Raw genomic sequence first — 27319 nt, forward strand, 5'->3', positions numbered from 1 at the left:
TGTGGACAGTCCTTCTGATATGGGGCTGAGGGAAGGTTAACAGAACTTCGGGATTTTTGGTGGATGGGATATGATCCCTACTTTGCTCTTTGACTTGGCCCTATGAAGCCTCCTTTTCTCTGGACTTTCCCCAGGCAGAGGTATAACTGGGCAAACCTGAGAGTTGGGGCTGGAAGTGATGGGGCCCCCAGGAGTGAATGGTGGGAGTAGGTAGCAGCCATTTTGATCCAAAAGGAGGGCTGTGTTTTGGGACAGAGGGTAGAGGGAGGCTTTTTGGAGGAAAGTATCTGGCAGGTGTCTGCAAGATATTCCCTAGGAGGGATCTGCCTCTCAACAGATCACAAGGCCACCAGCTTTCTACTGAGGGTCTGCTTTGGGTCTTTCCTGTCCACTACCAGACTCCGTCCTTGGAGAAGCCTTGACTTTCTTGGAAGGCTCTTCCTACTAGGCTAGATTGGGCAGGGCAGGCGTTCCTTCTGCGTACGTGCACCCCACCTCCCGCCGTGAGGGTCTGCTGAAGAAGAGAGTGGTCCAGGGAGCTTGGTGCAGCCCCGCCTCCCTCCACTCTGATGGACTGTGAAGGGAGTGGGTGCACGGGGCCGAGAGCTTCCCCATGCGGAGTGCTTCTGCCTCTGCCTCTGAGCTAGGCTTGCCAGTTGCCTAGGAATACTTTGCAGTCCAGAGGGAGGGTCGAGCCTTGTTTGGCTCAGTCTTCTGCTAGGGCTAGTTCAGGCAAAGTCGAGAAAGAATGGAAGTGCCGTGGGCAGCTTGGACCTGGGACTAGAGAACTCAGAAGACAGACTCCCGGTGGAGTGAGGGAGACAGATAGTCGCTGCAGGGTAATGTGAATGCTGTTGCCTTTCAGAGCCCCGAAGAGGGAGCGCCTGAATCCTCCTGGAAGAGCTCAGCCGGGCATCCAGAGGGGGCCCCTTGAACTGAGTCTGAGAGGAGGATGGCAAGTATGCTGTGGAGACAAGTCTGGGCAAAGCATGTGGGCAGGGAGAACAAGAAGCATCACAGGTCAGTTGTGTTAGGCCTAGGGCTGAGGCCCGTGGGGTTTATTGTCCCTGGCACACTTCTCCATCAGAATTCGGAGGTATGGGCCACACCTTGGTTTTAGCAAGCTTGAGAGGTGCCTACTTTCACCATCTAGCTGAGCTGCTAGCAGCTGGGGGCCTTGGATTGGACCAGCTGGAGCCTTAGGTTGGAACGATTTGCAGGACAGGCCCCAAGCCCCCTCTCTGCTCTGTTCCCTCTCCTCTTCTGCCTAAAGAGCAGGGAAGGGACAGGGGTTTGTGCTAAGAGAACAGTTCTGGCAAAGCTTTAGGCCAGCTCGCTCCGCCCCTTTCTAAGCCCCTGCCCAGCCCTGTCTCGTGCCCAGACCCAGCCCTGCCACCAGGGGCCCGATTGGTTCCCTGGGCCTGGTAGGGAGGCTGGGAGGAGACCGGGAAGCCAGGAGACTCATTTTCACTGGAATTTGACCTAAAGCAGGATTGGAAGGGAAGAAAAGAATTTGAACAAAAGTGCAGGCAGGAAGGAGCTGTTAACGAGCCTTTCTTTCTCTTGGGGACGGAGCACAGTGCATAGCGGGGCGCAGCCGCCGCTCTCCTCGTGGCTCTCTGAGACCGCTGCAGTCTCTGGCCGCTGCCTGCTCTCGCTCGCTCTCCTTTTTTCCCTCTCCTCTTTCTCGGCTCTCTCTATTATGGGGACTTGCTCCAGCTCTTTCTCTCTCTTCTGTCTCTCCTTTTGTTCTCTCTTTGTCTATTTATCACACTGTGAAGGTTGAAAGAGATGTTATTAATCTGGGAGAATGAAGGCAGGATTAGTGGTATGAATCGGATTTTGAGAGGTGTAATGATAGAAAGACTCGCTCGGCTGGCGGCCTGCGTGAGCTTGATAAATGGGGAGCACTCCAGACTGACTCGCGCCTTCCTCCGCGCTGTGCGCCCTGCCCGCTGGGGCGTGCCGCGCTCTCAGATCTGCCAGCCAGCCCACCCCGCTCCTACCTGAACCAGAGCAAAAAGCCAAGGGTAAAGCAGACACAAATATCTCCCATCGCACTTGGAGACATCATTGCTTTCAGCACCCTTTTCAAGTGGAGGCCTGTTGAGTTCTCAAAGGACTGTGGGCAGAGGGAGTGGGGACCCAGACTTCTGTCTGCTTCTAGGACCTGTGCGGGTGGAGCTTCCCTCCTGCCCCTGAAATGGATGTCAGAGGTTGGAAGTGATGAGACAGTCCCTAGACTAGTCAAGTACGAGTACCAGACCGTATGTAATAGGTTATTAAGCAAAGTGCTGTTGGGAGAACTGTGGTATTAACTGTGGAGGTCAGGGTGGGACGTGGAGGAAGGAGGAAGAAAAATCAGGAAGGACTTCCTGAAGGTGGTGTCCTGGCAGACAGGATTTGGAGAGGGTAGAGGAAGGCTAGTGTTCCAGATGGGAAAATAGCATAAGCAAAGACTGGGGGACAGCAATAAGCCTGACCCTTATGGGAGGCTGAGGAGCCTCAGAACTGGTGAATTTCAGACCAGGAAGGGACCTAAGAAATCAAGTCATTAAGCAACCCCCTCGCTTTAAGTTTTTAAAGTATAGTTGATTTACAGTGTTGTGTTTGTTTCAGGTGTTCAGCAAGGTGATTCAGTTATATATATATAGATATATATGTATGTATGTATGCTTTTTCAGATTCTTTTCCTTTATAGGTTATTACAAGATAGTGAATATAGTTCCCTGTGCTAAACAGTAGGTCCTTGTTGTTTATCTATTTTATATACAGTAGTGTGTATCTGTTAATCCCAAACTCCTAATTTATCCCTCTCCCCCACCCCCCAGTCCCGTGTTTTCCAAAGAGGAAACAGGCCTGGAGACTGGAGTTGCCATTTCCTGAAATGATTTTCTATTCCAGTCCTGTTCCGTGTTCTAAAGGTGCCCCTTCCCTTATCCTTGGACGATACAGTGAACCTTTCCCTCTTCTCTCCTTAGTGGCTTTAGTCACAGCCTTTCAACCTTCATCTTTGCAACCGGAAGATCTTGGCTTAGGTTCACTGCTGCTCAGGGTCCTCCTCACACTCCTGCCCCCCGCCCAATCTGCAGTCTAGGTGGGAAGTGCTGTCTGCCCCAGCCTGCTGCGGATTGTGCGCTGAGGAGAGGACTAGGGGCAGCACTCCCGATGCTGGGCTCCAGATGCCTCGGGCCTGAGCACTGTCCTCCTTTCTGTCTCTACTGCAGTCCTCTCTAATCACTCTGTATCGCAGTGATCAGGCACTTACTGACATCTGCTTCCTTGGAAAGGACTGTGAGTTCCATGAGGACAGGGTCTACGTGTGATTCACTTGAGTTTCCAGGGTCGGGCAGGCCTTCAGTAAATGTGTGAATCTTACAATGAACCAGTGAGGTCAGTTGCTCTCTTGCAGTTTCTTTCTCTCCTTCTAGATAAAAAAAAAATGGTCCCCGGTTGCCAGGCCTGTCTACCCTTGGGAATAGGGATGGGTAGGTGTGCAAAGGAACTAACTTTTGATGCTGGTGGAGCACCCAAGATCGCATAGCACGGCAGTGGTAGATACTTGGATGGCTTCCCATTGCCTTAGGAAACAGTACAAAACCCTCATCATGTCCTATGAGGCCCTGGATTTTCCTGCTTTCCTCATTAGCCTCATCTCTTGCTGGCTTTCTGTGCTCCAGGGACACTAGCATTGACTTGATTCCTTCCAAGTGCTGTTTGCCTAAAGGCCTTAGCACGTGTCATTCCCCTGTTGCCTTCCTGTCAGTCAGTTTCTGCTGACCTGTCCTCAGAGTTCCCCAGCTAGGTCAGATTCCCCTCTTCCCTCCTATAAACAGCTCACCTTTCTTCTTTGAGCCCTTATGATAACTTAATGATTATTTATGTTGCTATTTATTTAACATGGGCTTTCTCTAATAGACTGGAAGCTCTCTGAGGACAGTACTGTGTCTGTATTGCTACAAGTACACATATGGCCTGGCATATAATAGGCTCATAGTAATGTTCATTGTGACTAAGTTGGTGTGAGCCTGAAGTCCACACTGTTTCATCGTGTCACATCCGGGTAAAGTGAAGGTGGAGATGACAATGGGAGGGACAGAGGCCAGGATGTTGGGTGTGCCCAGAGAGAAGTCTCTTTGGGCCTTAGCTCTGGACGCTCTAGTGTTCAGCCGTCCCGTCTCTCAGCCTTCCTTGTTTCCATCCAAACATCAGAGAAGAGAAGGGCCTCGTTGACCCCAAAGGCTTATTCTCTTCCTGGGTGAGCTTATCCACTCCTGCAGTTTCCTGCGCCACCCATGTGCTTTCCTAGGACTTTCTTGTCTCAGCTCAGACCCCTGGAACTGAGCTCCTGGCCTGCATACCCACCTTTCACAGCCACCCCACCTTGGATGTTCCATTGAAAGCCATCTTGGTCCTTCTCAGTTATTCCCCCACTAAGGCTGGTTTCTCCCTTGGGGCTCTTGTAGGATCTCAGTCCCCCACCATGCGTGAGTTGACATGTCTCTCCTTCTAGTTTGGAAGCTCCTTTTTTCTTTTTTTTAACTCTTTATTGAACTTGTTACAATATTGCTTCTGTTTTACATTTTGGTGTTTTGGCCGCGAGGCATGTGGGATCTTAGCTCCCCAGCCAGGGATCGGACCTGCATCTCCTGCATTGGAAGGCAAAGGCTTCAGCACTGGACCGCCAGGGACGTCCCTAGCTTGGAAGGCAGCAAGCTGCCTAGTGTGCTTTATCCCCAGCACCAGGCACAGAGCTTGGCACATGGATTTGCTCATTAAGTGTGTGTTACATGAGCAAGCCAACATAGAGGGAGGGAGGTCTGGGATGAAGGTTTGAGCACCCTTTCCATTTTCCTAGGGAGAAAGAAGTGAAGGTGTGTGTGCTGGGCGCCAGCACGTACCTCCCTTCGTTTCTGAGGGCTGGGTGGCCGTGATGGTGGTGTCACATGCTCAGGAAAGGCTTATATTTTAATTTGGAAAGGACTTTAGAAACTTAAAGTGCTTTGCCTAAGTGCTGACTGCTATTAGTGTCTCCTTTTTATTAGGAAAAAGGACATGATTTTTCTCTTTCATCTTCAGGCCTGTCCAACTTCTGAGAGTCAAACTTAGCAAAATGCCTGCCCCTCACTGAGGACTAGTTACATGCCAAGTTCAAAGCTTTGGACTTGAAACACAAAATTCTGCTTTGCAGACTGGTTTCTGACACCCCTGAGGGGATTAGTCCTGACAGCTCAGTATCAGGAAGGGGGTGGGAGAGACAGGGTCATTTGACATAGTTCAGGCTGCAGTCCCAAGCCCCTCCCTTCTCCATATAGGCCTGGGTGGGAGGACATAAGAACTTTGACCATCTGGGGGGATGGGAGAACGGCTCCAGTGGTTATCAGAAATCCACTTGTCACGCGGTAGTCAGGGCCAAACTTCAGAGGGAGAGTTGGGGAGGAATGGCCCCAAGAAGAATTGGATCTGTTCAGCTCAGGGATGATAGGATTGAGAGGCAGAGACATCACAGCTGCTGGACTTGGTGATGTTAAGAGCTGCCAACACAAAGGGCTAGGTCAAGGGAGGGAGTATGTGTAGCAATAGTAGGAGGAATTCTGGTCTAGGAGGCCATGAGGCAGGAACTTGCCTTGTGCCCTACAAGCACCTTTGAGGGCCTTGCTGGTTTGAAGGAAAGGTAACAAACACCCATCCCCATGGAGAAGATTTGGCGCTGCAATGGCAGGAGGTCTGGCAGGCCCAGCTGCCTTGTTGTTGGCCCTCTCTGTGTGGCCTCTGCCCCAGGCTCTTTCCTGAGCAGCCACAAGACAGACAGCACCCTGGTCTCAGTCTGGCCTATGTCTGCCAGCCCCGGATCCTGAAGGCTGTGCCCATGGCTGAGGTACTGGGAGGTGGCAGCGTTGGCCCATCTTGCTAGTGCCCTGCAGTTCCCATCTCCTAATCGGGCCCTAATCTGGGGGAGCTAGGGCGGGGGTGGGGTAGGGGGAGTACCTTGAGCCTTCTGCCTTAACTGAATTTCCATACCTCCTGTTGTTAATTATAGAGATGTAATAATGCGATTAGTGCACGATTAAAAAAAATCCCTGATATGATTACCATGGATTTAATATCACATGATATATCATTATATCGTTATGCAGTGACAGATGTAATTGAAATACACTTATTGGAGCCGGGGGTGGTGTTTCATTCAATCGCCAGCACCCCGGGGAGGAAAGGGCTGGCTCAAAAGAAGCAATGGGAGAAGAAATTGTAATGAAAACAAAGAAAACCCACAATGTAGCCCTCACTCTGGGCAGCTGGCTCAGACCGACCTGCTGCCTTGACTCTGTGGCGGTGCACGTGGAGCCCCAGCCAGGCCAGCCTCCTCTGTGGAGACTCAGGTGGCACGGCTCAGGATCCTGCTCCTTATCTGGTTCTCTCCCCAGAAACCTCAGTGTCCCCATGTCCACTGTGACTCAGCAGTGAAGCAAGGGCTCTGGGAACATGATGAAGATTGCTCTACCCAAAAATTGACTCAGGACCCAAGGGACCAAACTGCGCTGGCAGCTGTCTTCCAAATGTTGTGGGTCCTGGACCTGTGGCACAGCCCCTGCCTTTGCTGTGGTGATGGTCCCACGCACTAGAGGCAGCTGTCCTGTTGTAGGCAGTGAGCAGGAAGGTTAAGTACACAGAGAAAATAATGATTCCACTCAAGTGCTGTTGATGGACAGAGGCGGCAGCAGCTCTGGTGCCCCTGAAGTATGTTGGAAGCCAGGGAACACTGTGAACATGGAGAACTACCAGCTGGAGGTAGAAAGGATGGGTTTGTGTCACCTGATGGGAGTGTCCGTCCTTTTGCTGCTGTAGCCGTGCTGGCCAGGTCTCCGCTGGCCCAAGGAATGGAGTCAAGACCACCCATAAGACCAAAGAGCTCAGAAAAGGAGAAGGGAGACAGGGACAGTCTCCCCTTCTTTCCTAACCCAGGCAGCTGAGCCCCCAGTTCCAAGGATGGCTGGGTGTCAGGTGGGATTGCTGTTCCGCTGGGCAGGATCAACAGTGGTTCCTGAAGGAGACTGAACAGGACTGGCAGGAGCAGCAACTCTGAAAACCAGGCCTTTCTGCCTGGCGGGATTTTATCCAGAGAGGTGCTTTCTTGCCCTTCCCTCAAAGGAGGCCGTTCAGAGAGAGCAGATACAGCCCCACCCAGCATCATGGGGCTGTAAACAAATCTAATAATACAGATGCTATTCAGAGTCTGGGTGGGTTTAAGGAAGGGACAAGTCAGGAAAGGCCTGGTGATGGAAGATACTTTTGAATTGAGTGTTGAAAGAAGAGTATGTGTTCATTAGGGGAAAAAAGTGGGAGAAGGCAGAGGGCATCCTGGGTAGGCTGAAGGAATTGCTCGAGTAGAGTCTTGGGGGCATGAAACAGCAATCTCAGGACTTGGTGAGAGGTAAGGAAGAAGAAGGAAGCAAGGCTGGCCCCCACATTTCTGGTAGACCAGGTAGATGGTAAGGGTTTTCACTGGGATTTGGGAACCCAGGAGAAGGTGCACTTTGGAGAGGAGATGTTGAAATTGGTTTTAAACCTACTGAGAATGAAGTGCCTGGGTGGAATCCAGGTGGAAGTGCCAGGTAGGCAATAGAATATATGTTTGACACTCAAGTAGTGGCAAAAAATGTCAATTTGCAAGTTGGAGAGGTCGAAGACCAGGGAGTTGAAGAAATCACCCAGGGAGAGTGGTAGAGCACAGACCGAAACAGGAAGGGAACATGCATAAGCCCACACATGACCAGATGAATGAGACTCTACAGGAGACTGTGAGGAAGACGTCAGAGAGAGGGGAAAACTCAAAGAGTAGGGTGTTGAGAAAAATCAAAGGAGAAGGATTTCAAAGATGTGAAGCAGGCTGCAGGGTGGCAAAGGCAGCAAGAGCCTGAAACTGTCCATAGACGTGGGCAGCATGGTGAGAACTGTTGACCTTCGCCGGAGCTAAGTGACATGATAAGGCTGGCAACCAGACTGCAGGGGTTAAGGGGTGTTGGGGAGGTGAGTGGAGACAGCCTTGAGAAGTTTGGTTGTTAACAGGAGAACAGGCAGTAGCTGGATCAGGATGTGGAATGAATGGAAGACTTTAAAAATAATTATCTAATACTTCTATAAATTTCAAAGAGCCAGGCATCGTTTTAAGGACTGTGCATGCAATAACTCATTCACATCAACTCTATGGGGTAGGAACTGTTTTTACCCCCATTTTACAAAAAGGGAACTAAGACACAAAAAGTTATGTAAAGATGATAGAGATTCAAGCATATGCTTGAATGCTAATGGAAAGGAGCCAGCAGAAATGGGGAGGTTCAGAATTTAGAAAGAAAGGGGATACTAGATGAAACAGGGCCTGAGGAGGTGGAAAAAGAGTGAGATGTACAGCACAAGTGTGGGCTTGCCCTTAGGCTGGACGTGAGGTGTCTCTTCCATTAGAACAGCATTGGTGCATGAGCAGGTGGGGAAGGATACAGATGCATTTGTATATGAAGGGCATGCAGTTGGAAGAGTTCTGCCTAGCAGCTTTTATTTTCTTTGTGAAAGTAGGAGGGGAGTAGGGTGGGGGGATACCATTGAGGGTTGCTAAGATAGTGATCTTGGATCTATAGTGGCCACTTTCTATACAGAACAGTGACTTCTTTCCAGGATCACTGAGCTCAAGTGCAAGTGTGGTGAAACAGAGCCATGTTGGGGTTTCTTAGGGAAGTTCAAGATTGGGCTGGTTGGGGCTTCCCTGGTGGCGCAGTGGTTGAGAGTCCGCCTGCCGATGCAGGGGACGCGGGTTCGTGTCCCGGTCTGGGAGGATCCCACATGCCGCGGAGCGGCTTGGCCCGTGAGCCATGGCTGCTGGGCCTGCGTGTCCGGAGCCTGTGCTCCGCAACGGGAGAGGCCACAGCAGTGAGAGGCCCGCGTACCGCAAAAAAAAAACCAAAAAACAAACAAACAAAAAGATTGGGCTGGTTGAAGTCATAGATTCAAGAAGTCCAGGTTTGGTAGAAAAGGGCTAGAAGGGGATTGACAGATGAGGAAAAAAAGCAAGAGTAGAGGGAGAGAGGGTTCAAAAGCTGGAAGGACAGAGGCTGAGATCAGAGTGGAATCTGTCATTGTATGATTCCAGAAGGAGAGCAGTGCTGGGTAATAAGGCCCCGGGTGTGGCCCCAGGGAGAGATGGCTGAAATTGGTAGAGGAGAAGGTCATTAGAGCACAGGGAGCTGAGAAATCAAGAGGCTAGATTCATGAGTGGGTTTATCCTGTAGATACTGAAGTTACCCAGAGTGATGATGATTTAGAATGAGGTCCCAGAGGGAGAGGAAGAATTGTCTAGAAGCAGCCAGAAAGAGGAAGTTGAAAGTATTGACACAATATATCCAGAAGTGAGTAGGCATTAGTTTTCCAGAACTGCTGCATAACTTATCACCCAAAACTTAGTGACTTAAAACAACGACGGCTGTTTTATTATCTCTCATGGTTTCTATGAGTCAGGAATTCAGGAAAGGCTCAGTTAGGTAGTTCTGGCCCAGGTTCTCTCATGTATTTGTGGTCAGTGACTGGAGCTGGCACAGTGTGTGGGTGGAGCAGCTGGGGGCTGGCTGGGCATCTCTCTTTCTTCACCTAGTCTCATGGCTTCTCCATGTGGTCTCTCCTTGTGGGCTAGTTTGGGCTTCCTCCCAGCATGGCTGCCTTGGAGCAGTCTTACCACTTACAGGCAGCTCAGGGCTCCAGGGAAAATGTTCCAGCGAGTGAGGAGGAAGCTTCCTCAGCATTTCTGAAATACCCTTGAAATCACATAGCATTACTTCTGCATTACTATTTTGGTTGAAATAGTAAAAAAAAAAAAAAAAAGCCCACCCCATTTCAAAGGGAGAGGTATAGACTCCCCCCTTTCTTTTTATGATTTTTTAAAATTAATTAATTAATTTATTATTTATTTTTGGTTGCATTGGGTCTTCTTTGCGGTGCGCGGGCTTCTCATTGCAGTGGCTTCTCTTGTTGTGGAGCACGGGCTCTAGGTGCACGGGCTTCAGTAGTTGTGGCACATGGACTCAGTAGTTGTGGCTCGTGGGCTCTAGAGCGCAGGCTCAGTAGTTGTGGTGCGCGGGCTTAGTTGCTCCACAGCATGTGGGATCTTCCCAGACCAGGACTCGAACCCGTGTCCCCTGCATTGGCAGGCGGATTCTTAACCACTGCGCCACTGGGGAAGCCCTAGACTCAGTCCCTCTTGATGGCAGGTTTATCAGAGTCATATTGCAGGAAGAGCATATGTGAGATGGAAGATAATGTTATGACAGTCACTGGAAAATACAGTCTGCCATGATCGGTGTTAAACTGAACCTGGAAAAGGGAGAGGGACCAGCATCTCAAAGGCAATCTGCATTTTGGGTGATGGCACCAAGAATATTTGGAGGTGGCAGGTGGCAGTGGGAGTGGGTGTTCCTGAGTGACCTCAGGTACACCGGGGAGAAAGAACTATTATCCCATCTTACAGTACAGGAAGTTGAGGCTCAGAGAGGTTTAATAACTCATCCAAAGTTATGGTGCTAATAATTGGCAGAATTGGGAACCAGCGCCTGAGCCTGAACACACTGCCTTTCCATGAGGCCTGGGCTGCTGGGAACACCATCCTCATGTATATTTGTTGCCTTGGTACTTGGTTCACCAACTGTAAATGTGTTGGCCAGTTAAAGAAAAGGTTAGGTAGTAGTTATGTCTGTCAGACTCTCTCTCCCCCCATCCTCCAGAGTATCACCTCTGTATCTTTGCCTGTTGGGTGTTTATGGGAAAGCAAGGTGATTTGATTTGGTTCCGCCTCTTGGGAAATGGCCCTTCAGCCTTAGGCCCACAGGGTGACCTCATGGGGAGGATGGATGGGTCAGATGTGCTGCTGCCAGCTTGCAGGCTCTGGGTTTTCTGGAAGTTGCAGAGCAGTTTGTGCTTCTCTTTGCAGTCTGAGCTGGGTTCTAGACCCAGCCACTGCCCCTGCCCACTCTGTGTCAACCCAACTCTCAGGGCCCTGGTAAGGTAGCAAATGGGTGGGCAGAGACACCCTAGCAGCTGTCGATGCCTCTTCTTTCCTCTTTGAAGGATCTGATGCTGCTGCCGATGAGGGCTACTTCATCTATTAAACCCAATACACTTGTCGCAGCTGCTAAGCCCCCGTAAGCCGCCGGGCGCAGTGTTTGTGATGGGACTGACAGTGCATGGAGGAGGCTGATTATACACGATTCCATTTCGCGGGCCCAGCAATGTAATTTCACAGGGCGATCAGCGTTTGCATGTAATAGCAGGCTGTGCTGAGGTGTCAGAATATTAAAGGCGCTAATGGCAAAGCTCCCTGTTACACAGGGGGCCACCCGCCGCGCCTACAGCAGGGCTGCGCGGCAGGCCCGTCGCAGATGGTTGGCCACTAAGCTAATGGGGCAGCAGCCAAGGCGGGCAGAGCCGCGAGAGGGGAGAGCCAGCCGGGAACAGCTCGGCACCTGCTTCCCTGCGCATGGAAATTACAGCAGCCCAGGGGAAGGAAAGTGTGCGTGCCTGCCTGGCACAGGGCTGGGGTGGGTGGTTTGGGAGGCCCAGCATCTTTCACCCCGCCTCTACCTGCCCTGGATAGGACTCCTCCGTCATCCTTCCACCTGCCCCACCCTCTGGCCGGGAAGCCACAGATGGGCAGGTTGGGCCCTGGTAGCTGGGAAAGGTGCAGCTAGAGAAGTGGCACCCAGAGAATTTGGAACCAGCATGGGAAAGGGGCCCAGGCACTGGCTTTAGCTCTTAACTTTCTGCCCAACACTGAGCAGGGTCAAAAAGCTTTTGAGTGCCTTACCCCACACCCCAAAGGCTGGCAGAAGAGAGGGAGGGAGTGGGGATAGGAAGTAGGTGGGAGAAAGGGGGTAGACAATATTAGGGCCCCTTGACTGATGACAGTGGCCAGTGTTGCACAGAGCTGGGAGGCAGCCCTCAAGATATTTTCTCCTTCCACCCATGTTGGCTGCCCCAGCCACACCCCAGCCTTTGCCTGTTCTCATCAAGCTTGCTCCTGTCATTCTCCTTTGTCCTTGCTGTGTCTTCTTCCTGGTGCCTCCAGTACCACTTCCTCCAGGAAGCTCTCCTAGCCATCTCCAACCCCTCATGGGCCTGTCTTTCTCCATTGTGCTTGTGGGCAACCCACAGGGGACAGCCTCCCCAGTCCTCCTGCTCTGATGGCTCATCCCCATCTGCAGAAGTCCCAGCCTTGACTTCCCAGCCAGAATCTCTGAGATATAGCCCACATCACCTTGCCCTGAGCTGGACTCCTGGGAAGGCTCTGCTAAGATTCACAGATGGATGTAATCTCTTAGGGAGGATGCCTGAAGGGAGTAGGGAATAGAAGGATGGGCTGAGTCATCTGAGGGAGAGTTTGGTGGGTGTGTGTACTCGTGCTCGATGGTGTATATATCTGGGGTGGGGGGCAGTAGGGGAAGGACTTTAGAAGTGAGTGCTGGGTGTGGTGGGCATGTGGATACAGGCTCACAGGGGCAGCAGGTGCAAGATCCAGACCACACATTGATAGGAGCACAGATTGTGAAAGGACCCTGTGTTCTCTGGGCGGCTCTCTGCTGGCTGTGCCTGAGGGGTACCTGGGATAGCAGGAGTTGAGGGGAGCTTGTGGGGCTGTGCCCTGGTACTGTGCCTAGGGGGGGTTCCACGAGGCAGGTGGTCACTTCTGAAGGTTCAGCTCTGCAGAGGTGCATGGCAGTACCTGGAGGAGATATGCCAGGGTTCTCAGCAGGGGCAGCAGTGGGGGAGCCCAGGCTGAAGGAGAGCAGTTTTAATTAACCGTTTTTAATATCATTTTGGACTTTGGCTGGTATGTGAAGGCCCCGCTGGAAGCAGCATTTGTAAAAATTAAACCCCTCTTATTAGGAGCTTGGCAGACCCATGTGCACGTGCCTTCCCCTCCCCCCGCCTGTGCCCCCCTGAGGAAGTGCTGGATGAGGCCATGTCACGGCAGCCACTGGTTATCACGCCTTATCTGGGAATATGAAACTGTGCGGCATGACACCCGCGGCCGCGGTGGAGACGCCAATTCATCTCGCCCCGGCTCTGACAAGCTAGACTGCCCTTCCTGAAAGGCATTCGTCAGGCGGGACTGGGCTACCGCCTTGCCTGGTACCCCTGTTTTCCCCCCATGGGTCTCGGCTTGCCCTGGACCAGCCAGGCCCAGTCTGGCCCTCCTGGGCTCTGCTGCCCTCCACCCCGCTTCCGCACATCCCCATCTGCAGAAGATCTTGGGGGGTCATAATTATAATAATAATCTAATCATGGTGACGCGTCGGGGCAAGCGCCTAATGTTATCTGAAGTGGTCTTCCCGCTTAGCTGCGATAAGACTCAGGATGACGTGCAGATAACGCTGAGCTGCCCTGTCCCCGAGCCGCAAGCGGAGCAGAGGGGCCTCCGCAGCCCTGCCGCCCGCCCGCCGCTTTAAGCCGGGAAGCGGCAGCACCTGCTAATGCAAGTGTTTAATATTTGATGGGCTGGGATAAAGCAGGATCACCTTCGAATTGAATTGAGTGTCAGCCGAGAATCTATTACTGAAATTCGGGTGTGATTTGACAGCAAAGTAGACGATGTTATTCTTCACTAGTTACTGCAATCTTCTCCCCGACATCACTTAAATATTTTTTTCTTTGCTTGAGTAAACACACATTATCCTTCTTTTTTTCCCCCTTCCTTCCCTTTTTTCCTTTTTAGAGGGGAAAAAAACCCATCCAGCTCGCCTTCTCCAGGCTGATAGAGTAGATTGTTATTTCTTTATTTGTCCTATTAAATGGAATTTTTGATCGTTTAATCCGCCCTTTGTAAGTGATTTTAAAGTACTTGAAAGCCAGCCCGCCACTGCTCTCTGGCCCACTGCGCTCCAGCCGCGGCCCTGACCACGCTCAGCAGCTCCTCCAGCTGTGCACCGCCCACTGGCTGTTCTCCTTGCTGCCTGTGTCCCAGCTCTGCCCTGGCTCCAAGCCAGCGTCCTCTCCCCTGTCCTTGAGCCTCACGCTCAGCCCCCGATTTGTGGGTACAGCTGTGGCCTGGGGAAGGGTGGGAGGGTTGGCTGGGAAGTTGGGCTGTGGCTGGTACCTCTGTGGTCAAGGAAAGTGGCTTTGGAGGGGGCTGAGGTTGAAGTACACTGGCTCCTAGCCTCCCAGTGCCCAAGGGGCTGAGGCTTGGTTCCTGCAGCTGGGAAGGAAGGGTACTAGACCTCTGCCCAGCCCCTTGGTCCTGGCACAGCCTGTGTGTCCAGCCTCCTGTCTTCTGTTTTTGACCCCGTGCTGGATACTCTTCCACTGGGAGGCAGTCTACAGTGGGATGGAGACCTCCTGGGCCCAGTGGTGGGCGGGGGCTCTGCAGTGCCTGCCTGACCATGGCTAGCAGTCACCTTAGTTCCACCAGTGGACTCACCATCCAACTTCTGGAAACTCACCCAAGCTTCATTCCCACTGACCACTGTCCCACACACGGTCACCTTCCTGCCACTGGGAGGACAGCCTGGTGTTTGGGGACTTCTAAGCTGAGGAGATAGGCAATGTTTGAAGAGTCAGCTAGCCTCGCAAGCCCACTGGTAGAAGCCTGGGACTTGCTAGTAGGCTGAACAGGAATTAAATCCCTGTTGGGCCACTTAATAGCATTCTAACCCTTATAAGTCTCTTCTTGGCCTCAGTTTCCTCATCTGTGACATCTGGTCATCGAGCCTGTAAGGGATGTAAGAGAAGGTGCTGTCCCTGGCCTGACGTGTGCCCTGCCCCCCCCCCCACCATGGAGGTGGGTGGCGGCCAGGGGACAGAGGGGGACAATGGAGTGCCGGGGGCCTGAGCAGATCGATACCCCCAGCACTTCCTTCCCCAACCCCAGGAAAACAATTAAGTACAGATCGATGGGTGGCTGCTTTGAATATGCATAAGTGAGCACTTGACCTTCAGCAAGATCTGCTCCCCACCACACACACACACACACACACACACACACACACACACACGCACGCACACACACACTCTTCACGTGGTCCCCTCACAGCTGCCTGAGTCGGCCAGGTGACCTTACCCCTCCTCAGCTGAGCCCCCATGTGGCACTCAGCTCCGCAGTCTGGTCTGCCTCCAGGTCAAAAGCAACTTGACCACAGGCAGGTAGTTGGCCCCCTCGTCTCTGGCTTCAGTTTTCCTGTCTGTGGAGTGAAGTCTGGATATATTGGTCTCCAAGTCCCTTCCAACAGCAGTCTCTGTGACCAGTAATGCTGTGGGGAAGGGGCCCAGCAGAGGGCCAGAGACTCTGGAAAGGGGGGGCATGGGTTGAAGGGGATGCCCTATGAGAGGAGGGGTCCTGATCAGGAGAATCTTAGTAAATGGGAGCTCCAGAAAGGAGCCTGGTGAGGGGCACCCCGTGGGAGCCGGGGGCCTCTGATGGGGAGACGCCCAGGAGAAAGGGACCTGTGGAGAAGGAAGGGGTTTTCTGGAGGGGGCCCTGGTGGAAAGGGGACCCAGCAAGGGGACTCCCATGAAGTGGCATGATGAGAGTAAGCCCTTGCTGGGAAGACATGGGGGGCTGGGGGTGTTGGTGAGTGATGGGATTGGGTCAGGGGTCAGGACCTCTGGTAACCACTCTTGCCTCCTGTCTTCCAGGCTTACAGCTTCGCCATGGGCTGCTGGCCCAAGAATGGACTTCTAGACATGAACAAGGGCCTCAGCCTGCAACACATAGGCCGGCCCCACAGCGGCATTGGTCAGTCCCTCCACATATCCCCCTGGCAACTCGGTCCGTCCCCTGCCCACACGCCCCAGTTCCCTGGCACACAGAGGGGTTCCGTGGCTCATTCAGTGCTCCAGCAGGGTGCTCTCCATAGCTGGGGGGAGCAGGGAAGGGGGGTGGAGTGAGGGGAGAGTGGAATCTGACCATTGGAAAGGATCTCTCAAAACAACGTTCAAGAGGAGGCTGGGGTCTGGGCTTTGGGTGGGTCACAGGTGGCCTTGGATTCAGGCCAAGGGATCCTGCCCTTGGCCGCATCTCTGGTGGGTGATGTCCTCAGAGGGGTGGGCACATGTCAGCTTACGCACCCCCCGTGGAGCTAGAGAAGGCTGTTTAATATTGTTTCAAGTCTGTGGCCACTAAACTGGGCGATCAATGGGAGTTAAGGAGATGAATTATTTAAACCTCACCAGCTTTTAATTAGTCAGGGTCCTTCTGACCGATGGCTCTGTCCACAGGGTATTGAACTCCCCCGTAGGAGCAGCAGCCTCCATTGAGCGGTGCCTGGGTTGGGAGGAGCCACTTGGGGTACCAGATGGGGGTGCACCCTCAGGGGGGATTCCTGCATGGGAGGGGGCTGGTTCTAGGCATTGGAGGCTCTGCTAGCTTCTTACATATGTCATTGTGGATATGTGTCTGTGTGTGTGAATGGCACCTTCAGCTGCATGTCTCTGTGTGTTTGTCTAGGGGTTTATATGTGTCCATGTACGTGTATCTTTTTGAGGGATACGTGTATGTGTGTATGTGTCACAGTGTATCTATATACATTTTCCTGGGGGCATCTGTCTGTGTATGGAAGCAACCATCAGCCTGTATGTGTATCCATCAGAAAGTGTGTCTGTTCATTTCTGTGTATCTTATTTTGTGTGTGCATCTGCACACATGTGCATACAAATGCTTTCAAGCAGGGTACTTGACAGGCATAGGCTTTGTTCCAAGTGGGGAGGAGCAGGGGTGTCCCTGGGTGGTGCTACGACATTATCATAACCTGTGTACCTTTGGGAGGTATGAGGGGGAGGGGACTGGCAAGATAACACCAAAAGGGTCCAGTCACCTGCTACAGACTGGCCCCTAATCCTGTCCGCAGACATCACAGGTGCCTAGTGGGGCTGGGCATGCTGAGTGGATGTTCCTGTCCTCGGGGAGCTCACATCCTGGGAGGAGACAGAGACTGAACTGGGCAGTTGCCACCCAGGGTACTCAGGGTCGTGACAGAAACACCTGGGCTGCCCCAAGGGAGGTTTCCCCTGTCCTCAGTTGCCAAGTGGCTTCTACTTCTTCATTTACATTTCACTGACTTCAGGGACACCCCATATCATTCTTATTGGCCCCCAAGGCTCTCCTGGGGTCCAGGGGGAAAGAGAAAGTGGTCAACGGGCCTGGGGAATTGGGAGTACCCCACAACCACTGCTGTTCCCTCCCACAGGAGTTATTTCGTACAGCCTAGAGGAGACCCCAAACCTAGCAAGCTGATAGGCCTTGGAGGTCAGCAGGAAGTTTCCTAGAGAAGATGAGACTTGGGTCAGGGGATGCCTGAAGGATGAATAGGAGTTTGCTAGGTAGGCAGATGGGGGAAGGGTTTTCCACTTTGGGGAAACTGTGTACAAAAGCCCAAAGGCAGGAGGAAGCCTGACATGCTCAGAGGATAATTTTGGATGTCTGCAAGTAGTTTGCCATGACTGGAGTGGAACATTTGGGTTAGGAAGCAGCTAGAAATTAAACGGGGAACAAGCCAGCCTTGAATGCCAGGTTAGAGGGTGTGGCCTTTTGTGAGGTTTTGAGGAGACAGGAAGTTCATGAGTGAGATAAGGACAGGATCAGAGCTCAGATCCAGAATCAGTGAGGCAGTTGGTGCTGTACACACTAGTTCTAAGTAGGTGCTCAACAAATGCTATGGTAGATGAATGGACAGTTAGTGAGTGAGTGGATGAATCAGTGCAAGCGTGACGGGAAAGGGAGGGACCGGAGAACCAAGGCCACTGAGAAGACTTGCATTGGCCCAGGGAAGGAGGAGCTGCCAGAAACTGAGTCTGCCTGGTGGGAGGGGCTGGCAGGACTGAGTTAATGCACCCCACACAGCCTTGAGTTGGGTGCCCTGCTTCTGTGTATCTGTCCTGGGGGTGTTTGTGAGAGGAAGGAGTTCCTTGTTCCCACTTTCTGCTCTCTCCTGGGACTCATTGATGTCGTTCTTGTTGGTTCACCCATGTTGACTTTGGGTTGGACCCCTGAAGTATTCCCTCTTTCTTCAGAGAAGAAGGTTTTTCCATCTGGGTGGGCCCCAGGGGACAGCCCAAGGCTATGGGTGACAATAAAGTCAGGGCTTTGGAGCCAGAAGCAGTTCAGGCCCTGTGACCTTAGACAAGGGCCAATGCTACCTGCCTCTCGGGGCTGTTGGGAAAGCTCAGCGAGGTCCCCTGTGTGAAGGGCCTGTGCAGTCTGCACACAGTGGCTGCTCAAGGAGCTGCCTCCTCTGTCGCTCTGCCCATGCCAGGGTCTCCCCAGGGCACTGGGGGCTCCTGGCACTTGGTCCTTGTATCTGTGAATGAAGAGGGCTGCCCTGCCAGCTCCTGGCTGGCTCTGAGGTGTGGGTGAGGGTGCTTGGAAGGGGGGGAGGATGCAGGGCATTAATTGGGTTGGGAGAGGCGGGGAGGGGAGGTGCGGGTTTTGAGCGGTGAGGTTAATGGCCCTCGCGCCAAAGAGACAGCTTTAATGAGCTTCAGCTGACGGTGCCCTGAGTTACTGTGCGTGCTAAAAGGGTCGCGCTGTAAGAGTTTGATGTGGACTGTTTCCCAGCCCTGGGGTCAGGGGTCAGCTCCTGTCACTGGCCATTCAGGCTGGTCCTCAGTGACATGGTGCTAATTAACTGTGTGAGGAGCTGCCAGCCCGAAGTGGGGAGTGGTATGTATCTTGCTGGGAGGTGAGGCAGCACTAGTGATGCTGGGTAAGGGCTCTGCAGATCCCACAGCCTGGCCCTCTCCAGGAGCTGCTGGCTTCTCCCACAATGCTGTGGGGGGCAGTGGCGGGGTGTGCAGATCACCGATGACCCTGGGCCCTGGAGGGATCTTCTGAGTCTCCTTCTAAGGTATGTGTGGCAGGGGAAGCCCGTGGGACCTACCTGGCGGGGACTCCTGCTGAGCATTGGGGTGGAGGAGGTGCTGACAGAGTAAGGGGGCAGGCGTGCTGGAGGCGTGGGCTGACGGGCAGGGCAGGGGCCTAGGCTGTGGAAGGGAGGGGCCCACTGGGATCGGTGCGACCGGCTGAGCTGTTTGAGGGGGAGCCGTAGGGTGTTTGGATAGAGGAGTGATCTGGTCAGAGTTGGGTTCCAGTCAGCACCATCTGAGAGTATGTATAGGGAGGACTAGTGAGGAGAAATCGCAGAAGGGGAGGCCACGGGCGTCGGGGTGGGGGTGTTTGTAATAAGGCATGCGGGAGGTGGTGGTTAGTTCAGGGCCGGCAGTGGCCATGGGGAGGGAGGTGGTGGACGTCTGCCTTGCACCTACTGTGTGTCAGGAGCTGTGGTAGGTGCTGAACGTGCATTGGGAGATGACGGCCACAGGGCCCTGCCCCCACCCAGCTCACAGGTACAGTCGCCAGGATGGGGTGAGGGCTTGGCCCTGGGGACTGAGGAAGAGGTAGGGTTCCAGGATGGAGCTCCAGGCAGAGAGGGGGCTCGGAGGCTGTCCAAGTGGGCTCGTGGTCGGGGAGGGACGCCTCCTCCTGGGGGGTGGATTTGCCCTTGGGAGCCTGGTGAGCAGGGTGGCATGGAGCAGGTTGTAGGTGAGGGGACTGCACATTTGTAGGACTGCTGACTGGCTGGGTCGGTGGGCTCCGTCAGCGCTCTTGGCTCGGGCAGCTTCCGAGGCAGGGCGGCCTCCAGAGGGCACTGCTGAGTGGGCCTTCTTTCATTTCAGCAAGTGGTCAGCACGGCACTCACATTATCTGGGGCGCTAATTTAATTTTCACACTCTCATGAAGGCAGGCATTATCGTTCCCATTTTACAGATTGGGAGGCTCAGGCTTAGTTAAGTGACTTGCTTGAGGTCACACAGGCAGTTGAAGGGAGGAGCCAGGGTTCAAACCCAGGTCCACCTGAGCACAAAGCCTGTGTTCTCACCACCGTGCTGAGCCAGGAGCACCTTTTTGGTCTTGGGCTTTGTGCTGCCAACAGAGATGGTGAGGAAGAAAACAAGCTCACGTTCTCCCTTTCCCTCAGTGTCGTGTAAAACACACAGGTCTTGACAGTCTTCGGTAGCAGCAGCTGAGGAAGAAAGGGGCGGGGGCATCTCCACCCTTCACCCTGCTACAGTCGCCCTTGGAGCCGGGGCCCTAACACTTGGCTTCCGGCCTCCTCCTGACCCCGACAGTTAGTTCTGCACTGTGATTTCTGTTGGCGCTCCACCTTGTGGCCCAGGAAAATCCTGCCCGTATTCCAGGGGCCCCCTCCTCTGGGGATCTTGCCTGGCCCTCCCACTGTGAGCACGCAGAATACCTCCCGGGACCCCAGTTATAGGTGATGATCAGGCCCTACGGACTTGACCTCTCTAAGAGCGGGGCCTGGGCCTCCTTCCCTTCTTTCTTTTTGGAAGTCTGCACGGGAAATGTCAGATTTCCCCTGTTGTTGGGACACAGAGGCCCCACAGACTGCTGGTGTCACAGGCGGGGAGAACAGTCGGAACCTTCCCTGGTGCCCAGCTGGGTGGTCTTGCCCTGGCCGCTTACCCTCTCTGCTCAGGGACTGGGGGTCCCAAAGGCTCCAGGTGAGACGGGATGGCCCGACACCAGGTGGGCTCTCTCAGAAGCTTGCTGCCCAGCACAGTTTGGCAAGAGAGCGGGCCGGCAGGTGGCAGGTGGGGCCTGGTCCTGGGGGACAGTGCTGGCCTGTGGGCTCCCCTGAAGGAGTGGGGTGTCTATCAGAGTCCAGTCAGAGCACATTAGCTCTGTGACACGGATCTCATTAGCGCCCGTGAGAGGTGTCACTGCAGGAGAATCGTCGGTTCAGGGAGATGCTTGTACCAAAAGGAAGAAAGGACAGTGACAGCCTTTTCTCTGCCGCCTCCGCTGCCGCGCTCCCTGGGCTGCCCGCCCTCCTCCTCGTGGGGGGGTGGGGTGCTGGCTAATGAGCTCGTCTGCAGTACAGCTCTGCCTTTCCCTCCTTGAAGTTCCCCGGTCCCTCTGAAGACCTCGGCCCGGGATTAGCACACACCAAACGCCAGCCCCCCTCTTGCCCAGCAGGGAGTTCCTTCTGATCACCTGCTCCTGCTGCTGTGGGCGAGGGAAAGAGGTGGGGTGAAGACAGAGCCACTGGGGGGCACCCTTGGAAGGCTCAAGCCCCTCTGCCTCCCTTGACAGAGTGACCATGCCCACCTCTCCACAGTGGGCTCTTCCTTCCCAGAATTCCCATCTTCTCCTCCCCTCCCCTCCCCCATGACCTCTCCTGCCCAGGCAGCGTCCCCATCCCTGTGGTGAACCCTCCTCCCAAGGGGAGAATGTGGGGACTCTGGCCAGGGGTCCAGCAGGTAGGATGTGGACCCGATCTGACCTTGGGCTTCCTGGCTGAGCTAGGGGTCTTCAGAATCAGCCAGAGCCCAGGCTGGGCTTTGGATGACCTGAGGGTGGTGAAGAGTTGATATGAGGCTTCTGCAGCCATGATAACCCTGTCCCGGAGAGGCAGACGGGTGCCTCACCCCCTCCCCTCTGCTTTGGCCATGTTCAGGGCTGGGAGGGGAGGAGTCAGCACAGCTGCCTTATGAGGAGGCATCAGAGACAGCTGGAGTGTGCTTGTTTCCCCAGCACTACCACTCCCCTACACCACCTCCCGCCTCTCCGCCCCGTCCAGTTCTTTCTAGTGTGTCCCAGAGAAAGTGAGGAGCCAGGGGATGGCCAGCCACAAGGAGGGTTAAGTCTCCAGGCATTGACAGGGCCTCCACTGGCCTGCCTGCAATAGTGCTCAGGGCTGCTCACGCCTCCCCCCTGAGCTGGCACCCTTGGAGTCCAGGGACATCTGAGGAACTGGTCCTTGCCAGATACCAGGCTCTAGTCTTCAGGAGCAACTACAGATGGAAAAATGGATGGACGGATGGATGAGTGTAGTGACAGATAGATGGAGGAGGTTCTGGTGTATGTCTGTGTGTGTTCTGTGTGTGTGAGATGCGCTGGGAAGTACAATCTTTGTTTCCCTACCTTCCTAGCCCCAGGCCTGGCTTGGCCTCCCCTTGTCTCTCTCTGTATCTCCTGTCAAACCATCGCAGACGTAAATGACAAAGAAATCAGAAAGACAGATCAATGCTGGCCAAATTAGCACTTGCAGATAGACTGTGCGGGGATGTCAGCGCCCTGACCCCTGGTGATCTTGCAGCCTCCGCTGCTGATATTATGCAAATTGCATCCATCTGGCAGGACCTGCGTGCTGGCTGCTCCTACTCAGAGGAGTAATGGGCTGGGGGTGGGCAGGAGTGTTGGAGCAAGAGTTGGAGTGAGTGTGTGCGTGTGTGTGCATGTGTGAGCATGTGCTTGAGTGTGTGCGAGGGCGTGCGGTGCCCACCAGGCACTGGGCGGTGATGGAGTGATTGACAGGGCAGATAAGGGGCTGCATTGGATTCCTTTGGGCTGGGGGATTAGGAGCAGCCACAGATGGGAGATAACCGGACTTCATTTCAGTTTATTTTCCTCCTTATCCCCTCTCCCCACCTTCGCTCCCCGAAAAGCACAGTCTCTGTAGTTTGTGTTTTCATCAATATTTGCAAGTCATTACCACTGGTTTAAGGTGAGAGACAATGTCAGGGCCCAGACCAGGCCAGCCCTTCCCCCAATCCTGTACAGGTCTGGTACCTTGAGAATTAATACCTAGAGCAGTCCAGTCAGCCTTCACTCCACTGGTGTTCACAGCATCCCCTCCTTCCAAGCCCACTGTACTCAAGGGACGATCCATACCTCATGGACCAGCCCTACTAACTTACCTTATCTGACCTCAAGCCACCTGACAGTCCTTAAGCTGGGCCCCTGCCCCTCCCACCTGAAACTGCTGTGTGACATTCCTGCCCCCAAGCTTTGGTTCCAGCATTGGTGCTTCTGCCCCTGGTATCAGCTGGGTCCCCTGGGAGCTGCTCTTTTTTTCTGCAGGGCTCTGGACCCTTCTTCACAGCTCCTTCTGTCCCTGACACTATTGACCCAGCTGGACGAAGCGAGGCCTGTGGCCTGTGGAGAAGGGAATTTGTTTGGTCTGGTCTGAATCCGCCATCCACACCTGTATCCTTCCACAAGATTTGCTGAGTGCCAGATGTAGTACAGAGACTTTATGTCTGTAATCTCATTGAATTCCCAACCCCTGTGAGATTGGGGCTGTCACCTCTCCTGTATATAAGGAAACTGAGGCTCAGGAAGGTTGTCATGCACCCAAGGCAGCAGGGCAAGGAAGCGGGAGAGCTAGAATCTAAACACACATCTCTCTAGGGTCAGAGCTCTTAACCACCAAGCTCTCCTGCCACACTGCCATGCCACCAGCCGCAGACACTCACACATCGCCACGCCTGGATCTGTTTAAGGGAACCGCCCTTGCACAGTAGGCAGACAAGTTCCTTCAGCTCCTAGCCTCTGAACACAGACCCTGACCCAGACCAGAACCCCTGCCGGGCTGAAACAGCTGAACCAGCCCGAAGCGGGCAGGATTCAAATGCATCTTGCCCTCAGGAACTGTGTGTCTGAGACAGTTGGGCTGTATCAAGAAGGACACACAGAGGACAGAATGTACCCAGCGGCTGAGCCAGCCCAGGGATATGTCACAGCACGTGGCATCCAGGACCCTGCAGCTCAGGGAGAGGTGCTGAGCCGCTCAGGCCAGCCAGCTGTGGCTGAGGGAATAGCTGTCCCAGGAGCCCCGCCAAAACTGGGTCCCCGCTGTACCCTCCCACCAGGCAAGGTTGGGAGCTGGGAGTGCTGGGGACATGTCCGGGGACATGTGTGCAAGGGGAGCTTGTCCTAATGAGGAGAACATGGCTGCTAGTTAGGCGAGGGGCGGGCGGGGAGCCGCAGAGCTGATTGAAGGCAGGGGCAGGGGTCAGACAATTAGGCCCAGATCCGGCCGTTTGATGTGAGTTCTGAGGCCTCAAAGCCTCCCTTCAGCCCGCTCCCTCCACTCCCTCCTCTCCCTCCTCTTTCCTTTCTTCTTCTGCCCAAAGGCAGGAGGGATGGAAACGCTTACTCTCACTGTTACTATTATTAAACTCTGCAGCAGGCCAGCCAGACCCCAGGACTCCTGCCCACAGGGGGCACCCCAGGCCCCCAGGAGGCTCCTTGGGCCCCAGGGGGGCATCTGGCCGGAAGCCAAGGCCAGCCCGAGGACAGGACGAGATGAGCCCTAGGGCAGGGTGACCCTGCTTGCTTCTCTTGCTTCTGAGGGAGTGAATAAGGTCGCCCAGTGGGGATTTGGTCCTTGAGCTGCTGGGGCCACATCCCAGGCCCACTTAGACCATCACCTCCAGCAGCTGCCTGGTTCTTTCATATTCTGCCCTGGGGGTTTGGGGGTTAGGGCATGGATCGTTCACACTCACAGCCCGTCACACAAATCTTTGTCTGCAGCAGTCACAGCAAAACCTTGCCCCACAAGATAAAGATACATAGGGCCACATGGCTCCACAGTGCTGTCACAGTCGTACACCAGAGCAGGTCCCCATCCCCCATATGAGGGCCACACGTACCATCACAGGGTCCTTTCACCCACAGGGTCTTGCACAAAAGCCCTGACTGTCTGTGGTGGCAGGGCTCTGGGAGCTAAGCCCCTCCCCTGGGGTAGCTGGGAACCGCAGCCCAACCTGGTATCTAGGGTGGGTGGGTACCCTTCCAGTCCCCCATCCTAGGTAATAAGCCTTGAGAGCTGGTACTGACCAGAGAGTGGGAGGAAGCCAGATTGGGGCGGGGGTGGGGGGGCAGTGGGTAGAGGGAGGGTGGGAGCAGAGATAAATGTTAGCTCATTTCTTCCGTAATTAGTTACTCCCTCATCCCCGCGTTGTAATTGTGAACAAGCTGTAATGTTTAATTAGTCTGTAAATGAAACCCCAATTTCATAATGGCCTGGCTGACAGGGCTAAGTGAGCAGGGGGGGAAGCAGAGGGGAGGTAATCGGGAGGGCCTGCGGGGGGGGGGGTGGGCAGCAGGCTCATGGGCTCACCTCCTCTCCTCTTCAGCCCCAGCCTGGCCTCTGTCAGGGGAGGCTCTGTGACTGATCCAGTCCTTGCCCTCCTGCCTTTAACATCCTCTCCACTGGCCCTTCTTACCAGAGAAAGGAGAGGGAAGGGAAGGGTCCTGGCATCCTCCTTCCTCCCTCCCTCCCTCCCCTTCAATTCTCTGGTTGGGATACCACAGTCACAGCCCAAACTAGATGCTTCTGGTTGGAGAAGCTGACTCTGGGGGGCCCAGGCCCTGTGACCCCAGCAAGGATGATCCTTCCTCCCTAGGTCCAACCTTCCTCCTCCCCAAGTCATCCTACTAAGAGGCCCTTGCTTGCTTGCCCCTGGACTTCAGGATCTGGCCCTACACCTCAAGGAGCCAGTGATTGGCACAGGACTGGCTCCTCCCTCTGCAGTCCGACTGCTAAACGTAATCAGCATCCGCGCGCTAGGCCGGCACCCCAGGCCAGACGTTACTCTCGGTAGTTATCTCCGCAGACTGCGATGAACCGGAGCTGCCGCAGGGGGGAGCCCCCGGCCCCATCGCGGCCTCATCGGCCTCTGCCGGTCTCCGCGACAGCATCCTCGCCGTCTGCACGCGCCCCCGCCCCGCCTGCTGCAGCCATAAATCTCAATTTACGAGGGCGGCTCTGGTGGGGGAGGGAGGCAGCGCCGCTAATGACGGCTCCTCAGCCGGATTTTTCATGTTGCACAGTCATAAATTTTTAAGAACAGCATGGGCAGCACGTTAGCGAGTTATCGAGGCTGCCTCCACGCTGGCTGCCTAGTTCCAAGAGAACAGAGACCCGGTAGGGCAGAGGAGGCATTTAGGGCAGGGGTGGGGTCCGGCAGTCAGGCTAGCCTGAAAGCAGGGGTAAGGCTGGGCCAAGCAGGCAGGCTAGCCCGAGCCTTCTCACAGGGCGGGGCAGTGCTGCCAGAGCAGCTCCCAGCCAAGGACAGGCGCACGGGCGGGATCAGGCATGCGGGCACACAGACCATGGCGTTGGGAGGCGCTGAAGGATGCCTCTGCTCCAGGACTTGACACCATGATGGACGGAGAGCCTGGAGACACATGGATTTTCAAAGTGGCCACTTTGAATAGAATTACACACCCCGATCATGTGCACAATGAGGTCTCTGCCGTGGCAGAGCTACACTTGGTTCATAAACAAGGTGCCTTTTAGGATTGTCCTCAAGAACTAGGGTCCCTGGAGTCACCAAGGGAGATCCTTGGGGAAGAGACCCCACAGAGGGGTTAGATCTATGGATATGCGGGAGCCTGGAGCCAGGCTGACCTCATCCTGGTTACGGCCCATCACTTCAGGTTGTGTGGTCCTGGGTGAGTCATTCACCATCCAGGGCCTCTGTTTCTTCCTCTTTAAAATGGGGCTGATGATGGCTCCTACCTCTCAGGCTTACTGTGAGGCTTACCATGAAAGTACTGTAACACCCTGCGAAGAGGTTAGCTCGTTCTAACCTCGTCTATTTAGATCTCTGGGGAAGGATCTCCCCAGAGAGAGATTCGCTCTTGTGCGGTCATTCACTCAGCAGGTGTTTGCTGGCATCTTGTGGGTGCCCCGTCCAGTGCTGGGTTTTCAGAGGTGAGGCAGGTTCCTTCCTGGGGGGTGATGTGAGCATTGTGGCCGAGGCCGTTCAGTGTCCCCAGCCCTGGCCTGTCACGGGCACACCTAAGCCTCAGGGTGCTAAGGCCCACACTGGCCCCCTCAGAAGCCTCCAGGCCAGATGCTCGCCTGAGTTTCCTGATCTGTGCAGTTGAAGGTTCATAATCTTGACTGCCACTCCGGTGTCACAGGCACAAGGTCAGGCAATTGTATGTCACTCAAGTCGGCAGAGGTGGTGTGAGTGTGTGCTTGTGTCCGGGTGTTCAGGAGGACTCTGTGCTAATCCGCCGGGACAGATGCTGGTCATTCAGGGAGAAGAGTGCTCCTTTCTCAAGCCTCTCTCCTCGTGCCCCGTGCGCGGCAGCACAATGCCCTCCCTCATTTTCTGGAACCTGCCATGCCTTCGCTCACCTCAGGGCCTTCCCACGTGGCTTTATTTTCCTTGGGAGCCCCCATTCCCACGCTTGGCCTAATCAAGCCCCACTCCTCCTGCAGAGCACAGCTCAGTTTGCTTTTCAAGGAAGCTTCCCCAACTCGTAGCCTTGGTCAGCGCCCCTCCTCTGTGCACTCCCCCTTTGGAGCGTCCTGTCACAGTCCTCATTAAGAAGTTGTTTAATGCCTCTCTCCCCCACTAGATTGTAAGTTCCCTGAGGGCAGGAATTTATGTCTGTTTCGTTCAGCTTGTATCCCCAAAGCATATCATAGTGTCTGACTCTTGGGGATAGATAGTGAGTAAAATGTGTTGA

General features: G+C 54.3%; 2 protein-coding genes across 14 annotated transcripts in view; both read left to right on the plus strand.

Moving 5' to 3' along the window:
• TMEM53 (transmembrane protein 53) overlaps positions 1-27319 on the plus strand; it is a 447568-nt gene that overhangs the window by 384637 nt on the left and 35612 nt on the right. The window lies entirely within an intron of this gene.
• Positions 1-27319, plus strand: part of ERI3 (ERI1 exoribonuclease family member 3) — a 129185-nt gene that overhangs the window by 88208 nt on the left and 13658 nt on the right. For 7 of the 8 annotated variants that reach the window (XM_060140239.1, XM_060140237.1, XM_060140243.1 and 4 more), the window contains one exon: positions 15667-15766. The exons of the other annotated variant lie outside the window; for it this stretch is intronic. In XM_060140239.1, coding sequence (XP_059996222.1) covers positions 15667-15766 — 100 coding nt within the window. The remainder of the gene's footprint in view (positions 1-15666; positions 15767-27319) is intronic. 8 annotated transcript variants of the gene reach the window in all.

This window comes from Lagenorhynchus albirostris, chromosome 2, assembly GCF_949774975.1.
Source record: "Lagenorhynchus albirostris chromosome 2, mLagAlb1.1, whole genome shotgun sequence".
NCBI classification, from domain to species: domain Eukaryota; kingdom Metazoa; phylum Chordata; class Mammalia; order Artiodactyla; family Delphinidae; genus Lagenorhynchus; species Lagenorhynchus albirostris.